We start from the raw sequence: 16993 nt of genomic DNA, 5'->3' as shown, positions 1-16993 counted from the left end.
TCTCACTGTCTCTCTCTCAAATAAATAAATAAAAATCTTTAAAAAAAAAAAAAAAAATCAGTGGTTGCCAATGTTGGGGGGGGAAGAGAAGTAGGTGAATCACAGAGAATTTTTAGGGCAATGAAAATATTCTGTATGATACCATAATGATGGATACATGTTATTACACATTTGATGTACACAGGATACACAGCACCAAGACTAAACTGTAATGTAAACTATAGACCTGGGGTGATCATGATGTGTCAATGCAGGTTCATCAACTGTAGCAAACGTACCACTCTGGAGAGGATGTGGTTAATGGGGGAGGTTATTCATGTAGGGAGGAGCAGAGAATATACAGGAAATCTGTGTACTTTCCTGGAAATTTAGCTCTGGACCTATAAGTGCTTTAAAAAGATAAAGTCCTAAACATTAAAAAGTTAATTCCTTAATTCCCTGTTAAAAAATTCTTAAGTACACTTATACAATCTTAAGTCCCTACTTATAAAATCTAAACTCCCTTGCAAGGCATACAATATTTTTTATTTTCTGATTCCTGTATACCTTTCCAAGATCATCTCAGTCTCTTCCCTTCACCCAACTTCACCCTCCCCCACGAGGACCACAAGTTCTCTCACTCCTTCAAGCTTTTCCATATGGAGTTCCTTGGCTTGGTAAATACCTACTCATTCTTCACGTCTCTGCAAATGGAGCCTTCCCTGTGCATCCTTCTCTCACTTCCCCACGCAGAGCCTGGCCTGCAGTCTTCAGTCTTGGTAGCATCTCTGCTTCCTGCATCTTGTTTAAATACCTAATTTTTGTCTCCATTAGAAAATAAGAACCAAATCTTTCTTTTTGTATCTCCAAAGCCAAGCACACAACCTTATCCACTGAAACGAAGACACCAAAAAGAAAAAAGAAAAAGAGAATGGTTGTGTTTAAGGATTTACAAAAAGTCATCTTGTGGAAAATGTGAGGCAATCTTACAGCACAATTACTGGCAAGTTGGAAACTTGCATAAGCATATGCAGGATACAAGCACAATTTTGTAAGAGAAAAACAAGCAAAAATCCTGCGCTTAAAAAAAGACTGAAGGAAAGTACCAAAATGTTAAAAGTGATGTTGTTAGAATGATGGGAAGCCATGGGTAATTTCCCCCCTCTCATTTTTTCAAAAAATATCTTCAATGCTTAAACAACCTAATACTATTTTCCCTATATGGCCTTGGCCCCCTAAAAACACTCTAAACTTCCTAATCTATCAAACCAAATGGTAAGAACCTAGCACCATGCCACTCCAAGCATGGAGGAAAAAGATGAGAAGCACCTTGGTGCCCAAGGGTTGGAGAAAGTTAAGATGCAGGCTTTCATGATTATTCTTTCTATATATTCCTAACCTGTTTTGATCACCTCTTTTAGATCCAAAAAAGAGACTATTTACATGGATCAAGAAACCAATTAGCATTCACAGATTACCTACAAGAATAGATGCTAAAGGGGGATTAAAAAAAAAACACACAGTAAAATAAGATAAAATAAGACACAGTAATAAAAATAAGGTAAAATAAAGCATGATCTCCACTTTCATGTAATTTATAGTTCTGTAGAAGGGGAAAACTACTCACATGAAACATCAATAGTACACAACTGAGTGATAAATTATGCAATCCAATTGTCCAAACCAACATATAAGTACCATTAACACCTGATAAACATGGCACAATCTGAGAGAGTAACAATTCTATTTTTAGATTAGAAAGATGAGCTATTACAGCTATGTTACAAATATCACACTAAACCACAGAAATATTTTGCGCATTTTAAGGTTTTTGAGTTTGCTTTTAAGTGTGGCAGAAACTGGAAAAGCGTAATTTAAACCACTACTAAGTGGGAAAGACTAAGGAAACAAAATATACCTGAGATTTTTGTCTTTGGGCTTTCACTGCTGGGAAGAGCTCCATCCAGAGACTGAGCAGAGTGAAAAGGTTGACTTTAGAAAGCCTTGGTATTTGACCTACAAAAGAGAGGGCAGACACTTTAAAAATTTTACTAATGATGAAAAGAGGAACTCACTCTCAATGCCATTTGGGTGCTGCAGCCTTAACTTGGCTGCTTTCGTAGGAAGCAGAGAAAAACGATAAGAGGACAAGAGAATCAAAGGGCAGGAGTCTGTCTGGCTACAACCTCACTGTCAGCGACCTCCTCCGGCACTTTTCAAAGTCGGGCCCTTTCTCCAGCCCTCACATGGCAAGGAAAACAAAATGGTAGAACTGATACATGTAACTATGGGAAAAAATCCAAACTAAGTTATGAAAAGTCCTTGCGTCTGAGGTCATCGTGGAGCAAGCTTTAAATTGTGGTGTTGCAAGAAGGACAGTGCGGTGACCTTCGCGGGTAAGGCAGCTGAAATACAGGGAAGCGTCGTGTGTGGTTAATTCGGAAATCAAGTCAAAAGCACGGAATTTTCAGGCTCAATACCCCAGGTCCTAGCTCTAGGTCCTGGGAGGAAAAGTAAAGGGCGGGGGGTGGGGGAAAAGGGGAATGAGCGCGACTTCAAAAGCAGGTCCTGCCAGGCCAGGGGTTCCGGGTGACCGAGCTGAGAACGCGCCTAGGACGGGAATGCGATATCCCAGGGCAGAAGCGCGGGCGAAGACCGGCAGGCAGGGAAAGCGGAGTTACACGGAGGCAGAGGCTCAGGGCAGAGCCGAAAGGCTGGGGTAGCAGCGGCAGGGTCCAAGGCACTCACCAGTCATGCTGCCAGTCTGGGTGCTGACTGACCGCCCGGCCCCCGCGCTCTCCAGATTTTGCATCTGCCCTGCTTCTTTCATCCCAAGCCTAGCGGCCTCTGCTGCCCAGAATACCTCTGGCTATCTGGCATGATCTTGGCCCTAGCGGCTCCACCTCCCGCCTCCTCCCAGCAACTGTACGGCAACCGCCAACTCGGCGCAGCCAGTGACGTAAGAGCCCGACCGCCACTTCCGGGCGCCTTGTGTGTAGTATCCTCGAGGCGTGGAGGCCGTGGCGCAGGGCTGCCCCTCTAGCGGCGGCTGCGTGGGTAAAAATATCGGTGCACTAAATGCTTTCAGGCCTGACTTCAGCTGTCGATGTTTTTGGCCTGGAAGACCCAGGTTGTGCGGACTCTGATAGAGTGATGAGGCCTGCGCAGACTTGTGACTTCTGGTTAAAGGAGTGAAGGGGAATTGAAATGGAAATGCTGCCCCATCTGTCACAGCCGAGATCTTAGAGAAGGGGAAGGCGGGGTCGGGGAGGTGGGAGCTGGGCGGTCCAGGTGGTTGTTACCATCAGATATTGGCCAGTCCTTAGGAACTCCGTGCCAGGGACTACCATAGGGACATTCTGCTGCTCATCAACCGTACCACCTCAAGAAGTCCAACTGTAGGGGCACCAGGGTGGCGCAGTCGGACTCTCGGTTTTAGCCCAGGTCATTATCTCGTGGTCCCAGGATCGAGCCCCTTGTCGGACTCCGCACTCAGCGTGGTCCTTTTCAGATTCTTTCTCTCTCAAATAAATGAAGTCTTTAAAAAAAAAAAAGTCCAACCGTGATTATGAGAAAGGTGGGGGTAGGAAGAAGTAGCAAGTGGCACCTGGAAAATATGGGGAGTGCCATATTGACATTGTAGGGTTGTGCCCAGTGCATTTTATTTGATTATTTTCTAAGTGTCCCAGGCATGACTCAAAATGAAACTCCTCGCTAGTGACTCAGAGCCGTTTCCCTCACCAACCCAATACACAACTTGAAATACTGACAAATATCAAGACATAAAAACAGCTTTTCGAAAGCAAAAGCTGAAAGTTACAAAAATGCATCATTTTGTAAATGACTGAGGTAGTACTCTTTGGTGATAATGGGTATGGCTTATAGTTCCTTAATTATATTCCAGTGGGATATTTGAGGAATGTGACAATATGATTCTAAGTTTACATAGAAGATTAAAGGGTCAAGAATAGCCAAGATATTCTTGAAGAAAATAAGATCTTTTTGGGGGGAGGGAGATAAATAAACAAGTGATAGGCAATACAAAGCCCCCAAACAGGCTCATATGTGTATAGAAATTTGATATGACACAGGTGACCTTGTATATCAATGAGGATATAGTGCTGGTGTTAACTGACTATCCAAATGGAAAATAAAATTGGGTCCCTTCCACACTAAATGCACAAAAATGAATTCTACATGCATGCGAATGTAAATGTCAAAGGAAAAACTTACCATATTTAGAGGAAATATTAAAAAATATTTTTATAACCTTGAGTAGGAAAAACATTTATAAAGATACTAAGATATAAAACCCACCCATTAAAGAGAATTATTGGTATGTTTGGTACTTTAAAATGAAAAACTGTGCACTGAAAGACATAATAAAGTAAGTAAAAAGGCAAGTGGCAAACAGAAGAAGATATTTATCATACACACTCCCAAGTGAGAATGAATATCCAGAATATATAAAAAATGCTTACAAATGAATAAGAAATAAGAAACAAAGAGAAAAATGGTTAACAGGTATTTCATAGAGAAATTAAAAAATGATATTTGTATTTGTATCTTATATGTATGCATATATGTGATTATTTAATATATACAATTAATTATCTTTAATCTCTGTGAGTAAAATCTACCCCTAGGAAAACCATTAGCTTTGTTGCTCACTTTCTTCTTTTTAGATTGCTGCTTTCATTCCATTTTCAGTTCTTTAGTATTTCAGAGTTGTTTAAATATTCTGTTTCCTTTATTTTCTTGCTAGTTCAGCCATATTTTATCTGGCATTTTTGGGTGCTTTGTAACAAATTTGTTTGGGCTATCTTGTCTACAATATTACTGGAAATAATAGTTCTGCTGCAAAGAAGAATAAGAACTAAAAAGGAGTGTAAGACAAATGCTACCTAAGTGTGTAGACATGGACAAACTCAGTTCAAATGAGCACAACAAAGGCTAGCTTAATCAATAAAATGGTTTTAAAAATCAATAAATAATCGATGGAAAGAACATGGACTTTGCAGTCAGATAGAGAAACTGACATCTCTGACCACCCAAGCTGTTTACTAGTTAGCTATGAGTTAGTTGAGACTCCGTTAGCTGTGGGTAACAAATATACACCAAATCTCAGTGGCTTGCCACAGCAAAGGGTTCCTTCTGGCTCAAATTCCATGCTACTGCACTCTTTCTGTGAATTGGCTCTGGAATCCAGGCTAAAGGAGCAGCCTTTGGATATTCTTTTCTCCTGGCAGGAGAAAAAAAGATGGCAGAACTACATGACCCTTAGAGCAAGTCTCATGTCATGAGATGGGATGCATAATCCTGTTTCAGGGACATGCTGGAAAGGCAGGTTCAGCAAGTATCTCAACAACAATGCGATATTAGTAAATTGGCCTTACTAATCATGGATCCTTTGCCTGCTACTTGGTGTCTTGTCAGAGCAAAGAACTTCACATTCCCCTTTCCAGAATCTGTAGTTTTTAACATTTTACCACATTTGCACCATTTTTTGTTATTCTTTCTGTTACATTTACACACCTCCCCACCCCATTCTTTTTCTGAGTCATTTAAGAGCAGGTTACAGGGGCGCCTGGGTGGCTCAGTGGGTTAAGCCTCTGCCTTCGGCTCAGGTCATAATCTCAAGGTCCTGGGATCGAGCGGGCTCTCTGCTTGCTCTCTCTCTGCCTACCTCTCTGCCCACTTGTGCTCTCTCTCTCTATCAAATAAATAAAATCTTTAAAAAAAGAGCAGATTACAGAGACTATGCCCAATCCCCCGCCCCCCCACTAAAAAAATCCAATATATATTCCTCCAGAACAAGGACACTCTAACACAGGCTAATCCAACAGTCCAAAACAAGAAATCAGCGTTGATTGGTCACTACAGGGCAATCTACAGACGTCATTCAAATTTTGAAGTGTTTCAACATGCGTCATTTCCATTCTGGTTCAGTATCCCATCCCCATTCACTTTTTGACCCTTGCTATTTTCCTCTAGCCTCTAACATTTCCTTGGTCCTTCCCCCTGTCTCACAACATTAACAGTTTTAAAGGCTCTAGGTTTTTCATTCTGTTAAGATTCCTCTCCACCAGGATCATTCTGATGTTTCCTCACAACCAGACTCAGGCCATCCATTCTTGATAGGAATGCCACAGAAGTGATAGTCTGCTCTTTTTTTCCATGGATCACATCAGGGGGCAACTCAGTGTTCACATATCCCAGCCATGGTGACACCAGCCTTGTTCACCTGGCAAGTTAGCACCAGTCAAATTTCTAAAGTCACTAACAAAGTCATTATCTTTTCCTCTGTAATTGGTCAGTATTTTGTGGAGAGAAATCCCCCAAGTTACACCAATGTCCTATACCCATTAAACCTCCACATACCAACTTTAGCATCTGTTGGTGATTCCCACATGAATTAACCATGATTGTGATGGCTGTCCAGTTGTGATTTCTTATTTCCATCATTTCTCCTACATATAGTTGTTATTCTATAATAAGGAGGAGTTTTTCCCTCTTCCTCATTCATTCATTCATTCATTCATATCTGTATGGACTTGTTTTCTCTATTTTATTCAATGAACTGTAATCTGTTATCATTTATTTTAGTGCTCAAATTGTCCCATATTTGATGAAATCCTCAAGTTGTCTCTTTTATCCTTTTGACACATCCCTATAAGTCTTTGAGCACTTCCTTACATTCTAGTGCAACAAGATGCTCCAGAATTCATTTTCTACAGTCTCTGAACCAGACACAGAGCCAACATTTCCCCCGAGGAGCCCTGGTTCTTCTTAGTGTTTAAAAATGAAGATCTAGGCAGTAAGTATGCTATGTCATTATGACTAGACATACTCCTGTATCTTTTTCAGTAGCTATATGTCTCTCTAAGAGTTCACATCAACACTTTCAATTCCAAAGTCCAGCATATCAGTTATTTCTAGCCTCTCCCTTTGTTGTATTTGTAAATCTCTTCTCAAACAGTGAGAAACTTGGCTCCCATTATTCTCAAGATAGTTTTTTCTCTTTACCTTTCCTTCTACCCTGCCTCCAATTCCTCTAATCTTATTTCTCTAGCACACTCATTGACTCCTTGGCTGCCCACCCTGTTGCTGCTGCCTCCATAGCCCCTTTGGCCTCCAAAGCAAGGGAAGGGAGGAAGGGGGAGGCTGTAAGATGGCTTTTTGACTGAATTATTCAGAGAAAGAAAAGACAGGAAGGGAAGGAGGGAGGGAGGGAACTACAGTGGTAATAGGTTTATCACAAATTTTCCTGACAACTAGGAGTGAGTGGGTGGCTCAGTTGGTTAAATGTCTGCCTTCAGCTCAGGTTATGATCTCAGGGTCCTGGGATGGATTCCCACATTGGGCTCCCTGCTCAGTGGGAAGCCTGCTTTTCCCTCTCCCACTCCCCCTGCATGTGCGCTACCCCGCCCCCCACCCCACCACTCCCCGGTGTCTCTCTCTCTGACAAATAAAGAAAATTAAAAAAAAAAATTTTTTTTTTCTTGAAGACTAAATGATCCCAAGTAGTACAGTGCTTGGCAAAGAATAGGTGCTCAATATTATTAGTTATTGTCCTTCCCTTCTTTGTCTTTCATTTGCTTATTCTCTCTAGAAAACTGAAACTTCTTTTATCCTAGGTCCTATGTTGGGAATATTAGTCCTAGCAGTGTGTTTATTTGGACAGAATCTTCTCACAGCAAACAAGTTGGGGTTCCATGGAGCTGATCTTAAGACATGGTATCTATACTGGATTTATTGATACTGTTGGTGTTGGCAGAGACCACATACCCGACTTGTAGAGGGAAGTGTACCTCACACTCAGTCTTGCTCTCTGACATGGAAGGCACATCATGACCAGTGACTGTCTTCTGCAGGCCTGGAGATAAGGTGGCCACAGGACTGCTATGGACTGCTGGTGGCCAGTGCACCCTTGTGGACAGGATGGGCCCTAATTTGGTCATTTCAAGCAAAGATGTGACTATTAACACCACCCTGAATCCAGAAATTAAGGTTTCCTAAGCAATTCTCAGAAGGCAGTTCCTGGCCACACTTAAACCCCAAGGAAGCAAAGAGAAGCCAGAAACAAAATCCAGGCGCCCTTCAGAACATTTCGCTTTGTTACGGAGGACAATGCTGCCAAAGAGAAATGACTTCTTAGGCTTACCATATATTGTCCCAAATGATGTCCTCAAGAAAGTAAACTTGGTGCCACATAGATGAATGTGCTACAAAGTAAGAATGCAGGAACCCTGGGAACTCCTGCAGGAACACCTGTGAGGTGGGAAAGACTGGTAAGCCCACTGCCCGTTCTGTCTGGAGGCACTCTGCCACAAGGCCACCCAGCAGAGGCTGGGCAGGTGGGCCTGGCCACCTCAGGCCATATCCACGCCACTCTTGGGTCCCCAATTGTGTGGTGCTCTCCGGACTGGTTTGAGTATTTCTAAATCAACATCCCTGAAGAGGTTCTATAATCAGACATGTTAGGAATCAACAGAAGACACTAGAGGGACAAAACGGGAGGGAATAGAGAGGGAGCTGATAGAGTATCGGCTATGCATCAGACACCTTAAATGGTAACAGTAACAATAATATTTTACTATTTACTATATTTACTAAGTTCTAGGTACTTTGCACATATTATTTACACCTTCCAGCAGCCTTGTGAAGTGGGTATCATTATTATTATCACTACTTAGAGGAACAAGACATGGAGTAACTTGCCCAAACAGTATAGCTTGAAAGATGTGGGAGCAGGATATAAGCGTACACTACTTCCTTTAATACTCCCAGTTCTATGATACAGACTTTTGTTCTCTCCATTTTATAGGCAAGGAAACTAAGGCCCTCGGACCACCAACATCAGTGTCACTGAGGAGCTCGTTAGAAATACAGAGTCATGAACCCCACTTCAGACCTGTGGAACCAGAAGCCGGACAAAACCGCTGGCCAGGACCAGAGGGCTCCAGGGGGTCTCAGACTTGGAGATGCGTAAATGTCACCCAGAGACTATGATGTTAAAACCCCTATTCTTAGGGCCAGCCGCTAGAGATTCTGAGTCTCTGGTGTTTGGCAGTAGTATTTTGGCCCTAGAATTGGTAGAATTGCTTCTGCCAAGTACTTTTTGGTATCACCTTATCTACCAACATTAGCTGATGTTAAAAAGCAAAATTTACATACAGGTTAAGACATAAGTACAAGGATCAAAGTTTTATTTGGCTTGGGGTTGACATACTTTTTTAAAAGCTCAGAGAGTAAATATTTCAGGCTTTGGGATCTCCATCATACGTCATGAGAGCAGCCACAGGCAATATGATCGACTGACTGATAGGACTCAATTAATTCACCCCTTCATTTGGCTTATAGTAGAGAAACTCCAGTGGTACTGAGACCTAGTTTGGCATGTATTTGAAGAGTGCTTTAAATACTTGGAGAGGAGGGGATTCTTAAGTAAAATAGCTAATACTGTAGGGGAGGAAAAACAATATTCCTCCCTCCTTCTAGGTTCTTGGCTGAGAACACTCTCTGCCCAGTAATAAAAGATAGATTAACAAGAAAAACAATTTTTAATTATGTATATAAGGGAGCCCCACAAAGATATGAGACTTAAAGCCCACCAGGCAATTGAGACTTACATACCATCCTGAGCTAAGGAAAAGGATAGAGGTATGGGGCTTCAAAGGGGTGGAAGCAATTGTTTGCCGTACCATGCAGGTAGGTCTCTCAGATGAAAAAGCTTTCTCTGGTAATAGCTTTCTTCCTGGTAGGGGTCCTTTTTCTAATTTTTTTAGGTAGTTAAGAACCCAACTTTTGTATCAACATGAACAGGACTGGAAGAGATTATGCTGAGTGAAATAAGTCAAGCAGAGAGAGTCAATTATCATATGGTTTTGCTTATTTGCGGAGCATAAGGAATAACACGGAGGACATGGGGAGATAGAGAGGAGAAGTGCATTGGGGGAAATTGGAAGGGGGAGACGAACCTTGAGAGACTGTGGACTCTGAGAAACAATCTGAGGATTTTGGAGGGGAGAGGGGTGGGAGGTTGGGTGAGCCTGGTGGTGGGTATTAAGGAGGACATGTATTGCATGGAGCACTGGGTGTGGTGCATAAACAATGAATTCTAGAACACTAAAAATAAATAAAAATTAAAAAAAAAAGAAGGTGGTAAAAAGCTTTTCCTGAGACTGTGGGCCTTGATTATCTTCAGCTCAAAATAATCCACATACCAAAGCAGGACATTCTGAGGTGGCTTGTTCTGAACCCCCTCAATATAATATTCCTGGTTAACTTTCTTCAGGCTGAATTGTAACATCATTTCTACTGGGCTATAAAATCCTAATCCTTTATCAGTTTCCACAAGGTAACTTCTCACCTGCAGGGCTGTAAATTGTCACTTCGACCAAATATGTGCTATTAAAACAAACAAACAAACAAACAAACAAACAATCTGTGACAAGTAATCCCCATTTTATCATTTTCCAGCTGTGGAGTAGTTTTTCTCATTGGCATTATAAGAAAAAGCCTCATGAAGTTGAGTACTGTTTGCTGTAAAGATTTTTGTTAAAGACCTGGTTTTCTAGCTTACAGGATATCATCCTGGAGTACCCACAGGATGAATTCTCCTGTCTGCTGTGAATCATGTAACCTTCCTAACCAGACACCGGGAATGAGTTTTGTGTCCTCACTTTCTCCCTGGTATAATCTTATTTTATCTACCCTCATTTGTATTTATTTCTTACTTTCCCCATTAACTTAATTTTTATCTTATTTTGGGCATTTTTGTAAATTGTTTTATGTTCTTTTTGGAATACAATTTTATTTAAATAAAGAGTATGTTCAGATTGGAGGATTCTTTAGTTTAATGTTTCTTGAGAAGGAAGAGGAAATGAAGCTTATATTTGCATACTCAGAAACAATACATATGATGTCCTTGACAACAACCTAAATGGAATATACTCACATTTATATCATCCATCCTATGACAAAAGTTGTCCTTTCTTAGTTGGCATGTATATCACACATACCTCACCTAAAGGGATCTAAATAATGTAGACAGTTACTCTGCAGTATTTTTTTGTTTTTCAAACAAAATTCACATTTTATTAGATTGAAATAAACTGTGGAAAATGTCTGTATTATTCCTAGATAAACCACAAAACTTATTTTTGCAATAATACCTGTTTTCCTGGTTATGCATATAAATCAAATGACACGATAGATGTTGGTCATGAAAAAAAAAAGAAAATAGGGAAAACCAGACAAATCAATTATCAGTGTCTGTGGACTTGGGTTCTGTTGTGCCTGGAAATTAGTGCTTACCGTACATCTGCTAAAAAGCTGATAGCCCAGTTAGGGTGTGGGCTCGAGAAAGGGACACACGCAGCAGCAACACATGGGGGGCTGCAATGGCCCGTTCTTCCATTTGCAGTAAAAGTAACTTACTTATTTACATCCCGTTGAGGAAGACAAAAATATACACCAAAATCCTCTTTAGGTGAGGGCACGGTTTCCTACAAAATATAAACCACTATTACGGATTTTTAACAATATATTTAAAACACATGGCGCTTGCATTGAATCAGACACTTCACTGCATTTTAGAAATTATTTTCCTCCCCTCTTACCCTCTACCTCCTCAACATTTTTTTCTTCCAAGAACTGATGACTCAAAACCTGGTCATTAGATCAACAGTAGTAAATCTCATGCCCCAAATGACTCCAACCCCCCCATAATCCCTCCTGTAGGAGTCACGTAGAAAGGAAACTCTGTGTTTTTAATACTGTCTTCCTGGAGAACACAAGACCTGTGTGAGTTCCGACCATGGCCACTTACAGGTGAGTGCTCAGTGACTAACAGGTTAGTGGGAGGCCCGTAGGCAAATTTGCCTTCAACGACTAAGTGACCTGGATGTATCTTAAAGCTTTACCTTCTAAAAATGGACAAAAGGCATCCCAAAACATTCTCTTAGATATTTTCAGTGATTTCTGAATGAGGTTTAGGAAGCTCTGACACATTTATATATGTGTCTCTCATGAACTCCAGGGTCATGTTCTCTATTGGGTTAGAGCCACAAGGCTGCAAGACTTGACCTCTGTTGAGTCCGTGTTCGGGCCATGTCTTATGATGCTCCCATCCGTGCTCCTCAGTCTTCATCCTGGAAGAATCCACAGGACCTTAAGCAGGACAGAAACACTGGGGAAAAATACATAAGAGGTAGATCTAGAACATTGTAAATTGTGGACAGAAGCTCTTTATCTTCGCCTCTGTTTGCACTTGAACCTCTGACAATGAAGCTCCACAGAGAGTAAGTCACTTTCCATATGCTGGCATAGTGTTTCTCTGACACGTTGAGGTGGAGATCCCATGTCTTCATGTGAAAACTTTGAGTTGCTGACCTGGGAACTTTCTTGAAGTTCCAGAATAATGTGTTCCACCATGAGAACACCGAGCGTTTAGAATAAACTCAAAAGTTAGTTAAGACTCTAGGTTAACTTAGGAAGTCCTGTAGAGTTTCCCAGAAAGCTTCCCTTGAATTTCTTGTTTCGTGGCCAAATTTGTGGCACCCTCAAACCAAAAATCATAATAAAATTCACTATTTTCCATCAGTTCACTGGTGAATGTCACACCGTAATCAGGCTGTGAAGATGTCAGACGTTTGCTGCTGGGGTTTTTCCCCCCAAGGGCTCTTGTTAAAGTAGGACATTTTAAAAATGACAAATGAGGGGTGCCTGGGTGGCTCAGTGGGTTAAGCCTCTGCCTTCAGCTCAGGTCATGGTCTCAGGGTCCTGGGATCGAGCCCCACATCGGGCTCTCTGCTCAGCAGGGAGCCTGCTTCCTCCTCTCTCTCTGCCTGCCTCTCTGCCTACTTGTGATCTCTGTCTCTCTGTCAAATAAATAAATAAAATCTTTGAAAAAAAAAAAAGGGACACCTGGGTGACTTAGTTGGTTAAGCTGCTGCCTTCAGTTCAGGTCATGATCCCAGGGTCCTGGGATCTAGTCCCACATTGGGCTCCTTGCTCAACACGGAGCCTGCTTCTCTCTCTCTGCCTCTGCCTGCCACTCTGTCTGCTTGTGCTCTCTTTCTGACAAATAAATAAATAAAATCTTTTTTAAAAAATGGCGAATGAAACCAATGCAATAGAAATGTGTTTATGTTCCAGAGAGCCAACTGCTTGACCTGCCGTAAAGCTGCTCCATCCAGCATGTGTGTCATTCTTCATACTGTCTCTACATAAAACAAACGCTTGCAAGAGCTCTACCTAAATTTCAAAAGCATCTTATCTGCCTGACTATTGAGGAAGGCCCATTTCCTCCTGTTACTCTACCTTTCTTCACTTCTCTGAAAAAAGGCAGACACTACCTTGTCAAATCCAAAAAGCAGTTGTAGTGACTGTTGGAGAAAAAAAAAAGAACAATCTTCCCCAGTTGTTCTCAATGCAACAAACAATAAGCCCTGGCTTCCCAAGAAAAGCCCAGTGTGTTGATACCTTGGGAATATTCTCCAATAAACCCTGCACAGGGCTTTGATTTTGGAAGGAAACTCACCGTACCTGACCGCATCACTTCTCCGTAAGCAGCCCCTGCCGTGTGTGCATGGAGGACACCACACAATCTGGACAGAGAGAAAGACTGATTCCAACAAGTGAAAGTCAGATGTGAACTGAGGACAATAATGCTAGTTTACATTGACTGAGGATTACCCCATGCCTGACAGTGTGAACCAAGTATGTTGTATTATTATATATTACATATATGTTGCAGTAAGTATATAGTATATTAATATTATGTAATTATTACTATCGTAATACTGCAATGCACTAAGTTTTTAAGAAATCAGCCTCTCGGGATGCCTGGGTGGCTCAGTTGGTTAAGCAGCTGCCTACAGCTCAGGTCATGATCCCAGCGTCCTAGGATCGAGTCCCACATTGGGCTCCTTGCTCAGCGGGAAGCCTGCTTCTCCCTCTACCACTCTGTCTTCCTGTGCTCACTTTCTCTCTCTGACAAATAAATAAAATCTTAAAAAAAAAAGAAAGAAAGAAATCAGCCTCTCTCCTTGCCCAAAATATATAGTATCCTCTATACACACATAGAAACTTTGATCAAGTCCCAGGACACGGCAGGCAGTGTATAGGCGCTTTGCATACATTAAAATCCTGCTTCATTATCCTCCATGATCTCAGATGTCATAATGAGTTACAGTTTTTCAAGAGACTCCCCCTCATTGTGACTTAATTGGTCACTTGACTATTTTATTTCATTCAATCCCTTTTGCCCAAAAGAAAAATCAATAAAACCTTACAAAATTGTCTATGTCCATATAAACACCGAGGAGCAGGTTATATATAAATCAGCTTATTTGGTTCAACACATTTTTATTACACACCATGTTCCAGGCAGTTTGGAATCAGATGCTTATTTCTTCAGTATTGCGATTTAAAAAACATCGGTGTGGGTTACAATACCCAGCAGTTAGGTGGCAGCTGCTTTCCCACCACAGGGAAGTTGTGGACAAGACACAGCAAGACAAGCTGGCTTCTGGACACCCTGCACACGGTGGCCCCGAGACTGGACCCGCCTAAACCCTGTTGCTCAACAACTGTTTCCTGTGTAACTTACCATGGTCTGGATCCTGCCCCAACGCTCTGTTGAAAGGCTCTCCAGGTTCTTTCCTTTTGCCATATCTGGTGGCCTTTCCAGTGCCCTCGTTCTAGGGTTACCAGATTTAACAAACCCAAAATACAGTGCCCAGTTAAATTTGAATTTCAGATAAATAATGAATGACATTTTTAGTATAAGTGCATCATACTTATACTTATTAAACTTATACTAAAAAAAATCGTTGTTTTTTATCTGAAATTCCAGTTGAGCTGGGAGTCCTATATCTCATCGGACAACCCTACTTTATTCTCTTTGTGTCCTCTGTGGTGTGTGTCCTCTGTGGTGTGTGACCTCATGGCCTTCGATCCACCTCGAAACTCTCTTCTTTTGGGTTGTCTCACATTTGTCGCTTTTCTTTTTTCTGCCCCTTCTGCCTGGTTAGGTGACTTCTAGAGCCTGTGCTGGGACCATAGTAGTATCCCTAGGCCTCTCCTGTAATCTCTGTAATCTTTCTCTTTGGTGAGGGCATCTAGTCCTATCACTTAGAACAGTGGTTCCCAAAGTATGATGCCAGACATGAGGCACTAGCCCCTGGAAACTGGACAGAAATGCACACTCTCAGGCTCCAACCCAGATCCGCAGAAGCAGGTCTTCTGGAGCTGGGCCCAATAGTCCGTACTGTAAGAAGCCCTTCAGTTGTTTCTGATGCAAGCTAAGGTTTGAGAACCATTGGTGTAAGTGAGGGCTTCTATGCTCTGGACTCCTGAGTCTTTATGATTGGCCTCGATTTCGCACCCAAACTTCCCTCCAGCATTTCACATTGGAGTGTTCTGTGGAATGTTAATATATGAAAGAAAAGGGAAAAATAAGCTGTCTGGTCACATGGGGTTTACCTGGTATTGCAGCATTATCTTAAGAGTATTTGACTGTTGGGACTATTTCCAGGAGGTTGTGGAAAACACGACAGAGGGATAGCTTCAGGGGAAACAGAGCAATCAAAATGGGTTTCATTATCTTCCCCCACTAAATCCCCTCTACCTCCGACAGCCTGTTTCTTTCACACAGCCCCAGTGTTCTCCTAGTTAAGAAGGCTTAAGTTATTGGAGTTATGGCTCCTCTTGTACCCAATCAGCCTCTGAGTTTTAGGGACTCAGTCATGATTGTATTGGAAGATAGGAGACCGGGGTGATCTTTGAGAGTCAAACAAGCTGTTGCGGCTTCTCAGAGTCAAGGCTCAGGAGGTACTGCTTCACTGGGACTTGGAGAACAGCCCATCCACCCCAAAAGGCAATTCTGGCTGATCTCAGCACCAGGCACCAAGCAGAAGTCCGAGGTGACAGGTAGACAGCTCCAGGGCTATCTAGAAAGCCACAGTGACATGAGATCAAGGAATTTGGGAGAGAACCCAAGACCCCAGGGGCACCCGGGTGGCTCTGTCGATTAAGTGTCTGCCTTTGGCTCAGATCATGATCCCAGCGTCCTGGGATCAAACCCTGTGCTGGACTCCCTGCTCAGTGGGGAGTCTGCTTCTTCCTCTTCCTCTGCTGCTCACCGCCCCCCCCATTTTTGTGCATGCTCTCTCTTTCTCTCCCCTCTCTCTTTCTCTCTCTCAAATAAATAAAATCTTAAAAGAAAAAAAGAAGAAGAACCCAAGACCCCAAGAGGCCCATGAAGAGCTGGGCAGGCCTGTCCAGGAGGAAACGAGGAAGAGGGCAAGGAGCCAAAGCAGGCATTGAGGGCAAAGAAAAACAGAATATGCTTTGAAGAGCTGAAGACCTGGTGCAGGCTGGGTTACTGACAGGAGTAGTCATGGAGAGGCTGGGGCCAGCCCTGACTTCAGGGAGAGGGATCTCAGCATCGGGGGTGGCTGGACCACACCTGCTGGGAGAAGTTCAGGGGACTGAAGGGCTCAGGTACCAGGGAGTCGCTACAGGATACCATCATGAGTTCCTGCCAGGACATAAATCACTTCCATTAATGCCGCTTGAATTTTAATATGTGTTGGAATCACCTGCGGATCTTATTAGAATGGAGATTCTGATTCAGAAGGTTTGGCGGGGCGGTGGGGGGCGGGGCTGAAAATCTGCATTTTAACAAGATCCCAAGTGATGCTAATACCACCAGTCTGTGGATCCCATTTTCTGTAGCACAGTCTGTAGCAGAGGTGCTCAGAGGACGGTCCCTAGACCCCCAGAGTCAGTATCACTTGCGAACTTGAGAGAAATTCAGATTCTCAAGCCCCACCCCAGATCCCCTGGATCCGAAACTCTGGGGGTGGAGCCCAGTCACCTGGGCTTGAACCCACCCTCTCGTGATGCTGACACAAAGCGAAGTTTGAGAACCACCTTAGTAGAGAATCTGAGTGGGGGTGGGTGAAAAGCCAAAGGGATGGGAGCTGATATTCGCTCTGAGGAC

General features: G+C 42.6%; 1 protein-coding gene and 1 long non-coding RNA gene across 6 annotated transcripts in view; one reads left to right on the top strand and one right to left on the bottom strand.

Moving 5' to 3' along the window:
- CDADC1 (cytidine and dCMP deaminase domain containing 1) overlaps positions 1-2987 on the bottom strand; it is a 47103-nt gene extending 44116 nt beyond the window's left edge. For 4 of the 5 annotated variants that reach the window (XR_004384621.1, XR_004384620.1, XM_032874067.1 and 1 more), the window contains exons 1-2: positions 2728-2982; positions 1898-1995 (exon numbers count right to left, since the gene is read on the bottom strand). Coding sequence is in view for 3 of the 5 variants with exons in the window: in XM_032874067.1 (XP_032729958.1) it covers positions 1898-1995; positions 2728-2809 (180 nt within the window). In the remaining 2 variants the exon portion in view is untranslated. Of the gene's footprint in view, positions 1-1897; positions 1996-2727 lie in introns of all 5 variants that reach the window. The other variant, XM_032874068.1, reaches the window with a different exon arrangement.
- A 103-nt stretch (positions 2988-3090) lies between these two features.
- Positions 3091-9061, top strand: LOC116877367. The gene is made up of 3 exons (XR_004384624.1): positions 3091-3161; positions 7617-7716; positions 8807-9061. It is a non-coding gene; the product is annotated as an uncharacterized LOC116877367 (long non-coding RNA).
- The last annotated feature ends 7932 nt before the right edge of the window (positions 9062-16993 follow it).

This window comes from Lontra canadensis, unplaced genomic scaffold (genome assembly GCF_010015895.1).
Source record: "Lontra canadensis isolate GAN:19392208 unplaced genomic scaffold, GSC_riverotter_1.0 scaffold51, whole genome shotgun sequence".
In the NCBI taxonomy this organism is placed as follows: Eukaryota; Metazoa; Chordata; class Mammalia; order Carnivora; family Mustelidae; genus Lontra; species Lontra canadensis.
Note: the sequence above shows the minus strand (reverse complement) of the source record. Positions and strands in the feature narration are given on the sequence as shown.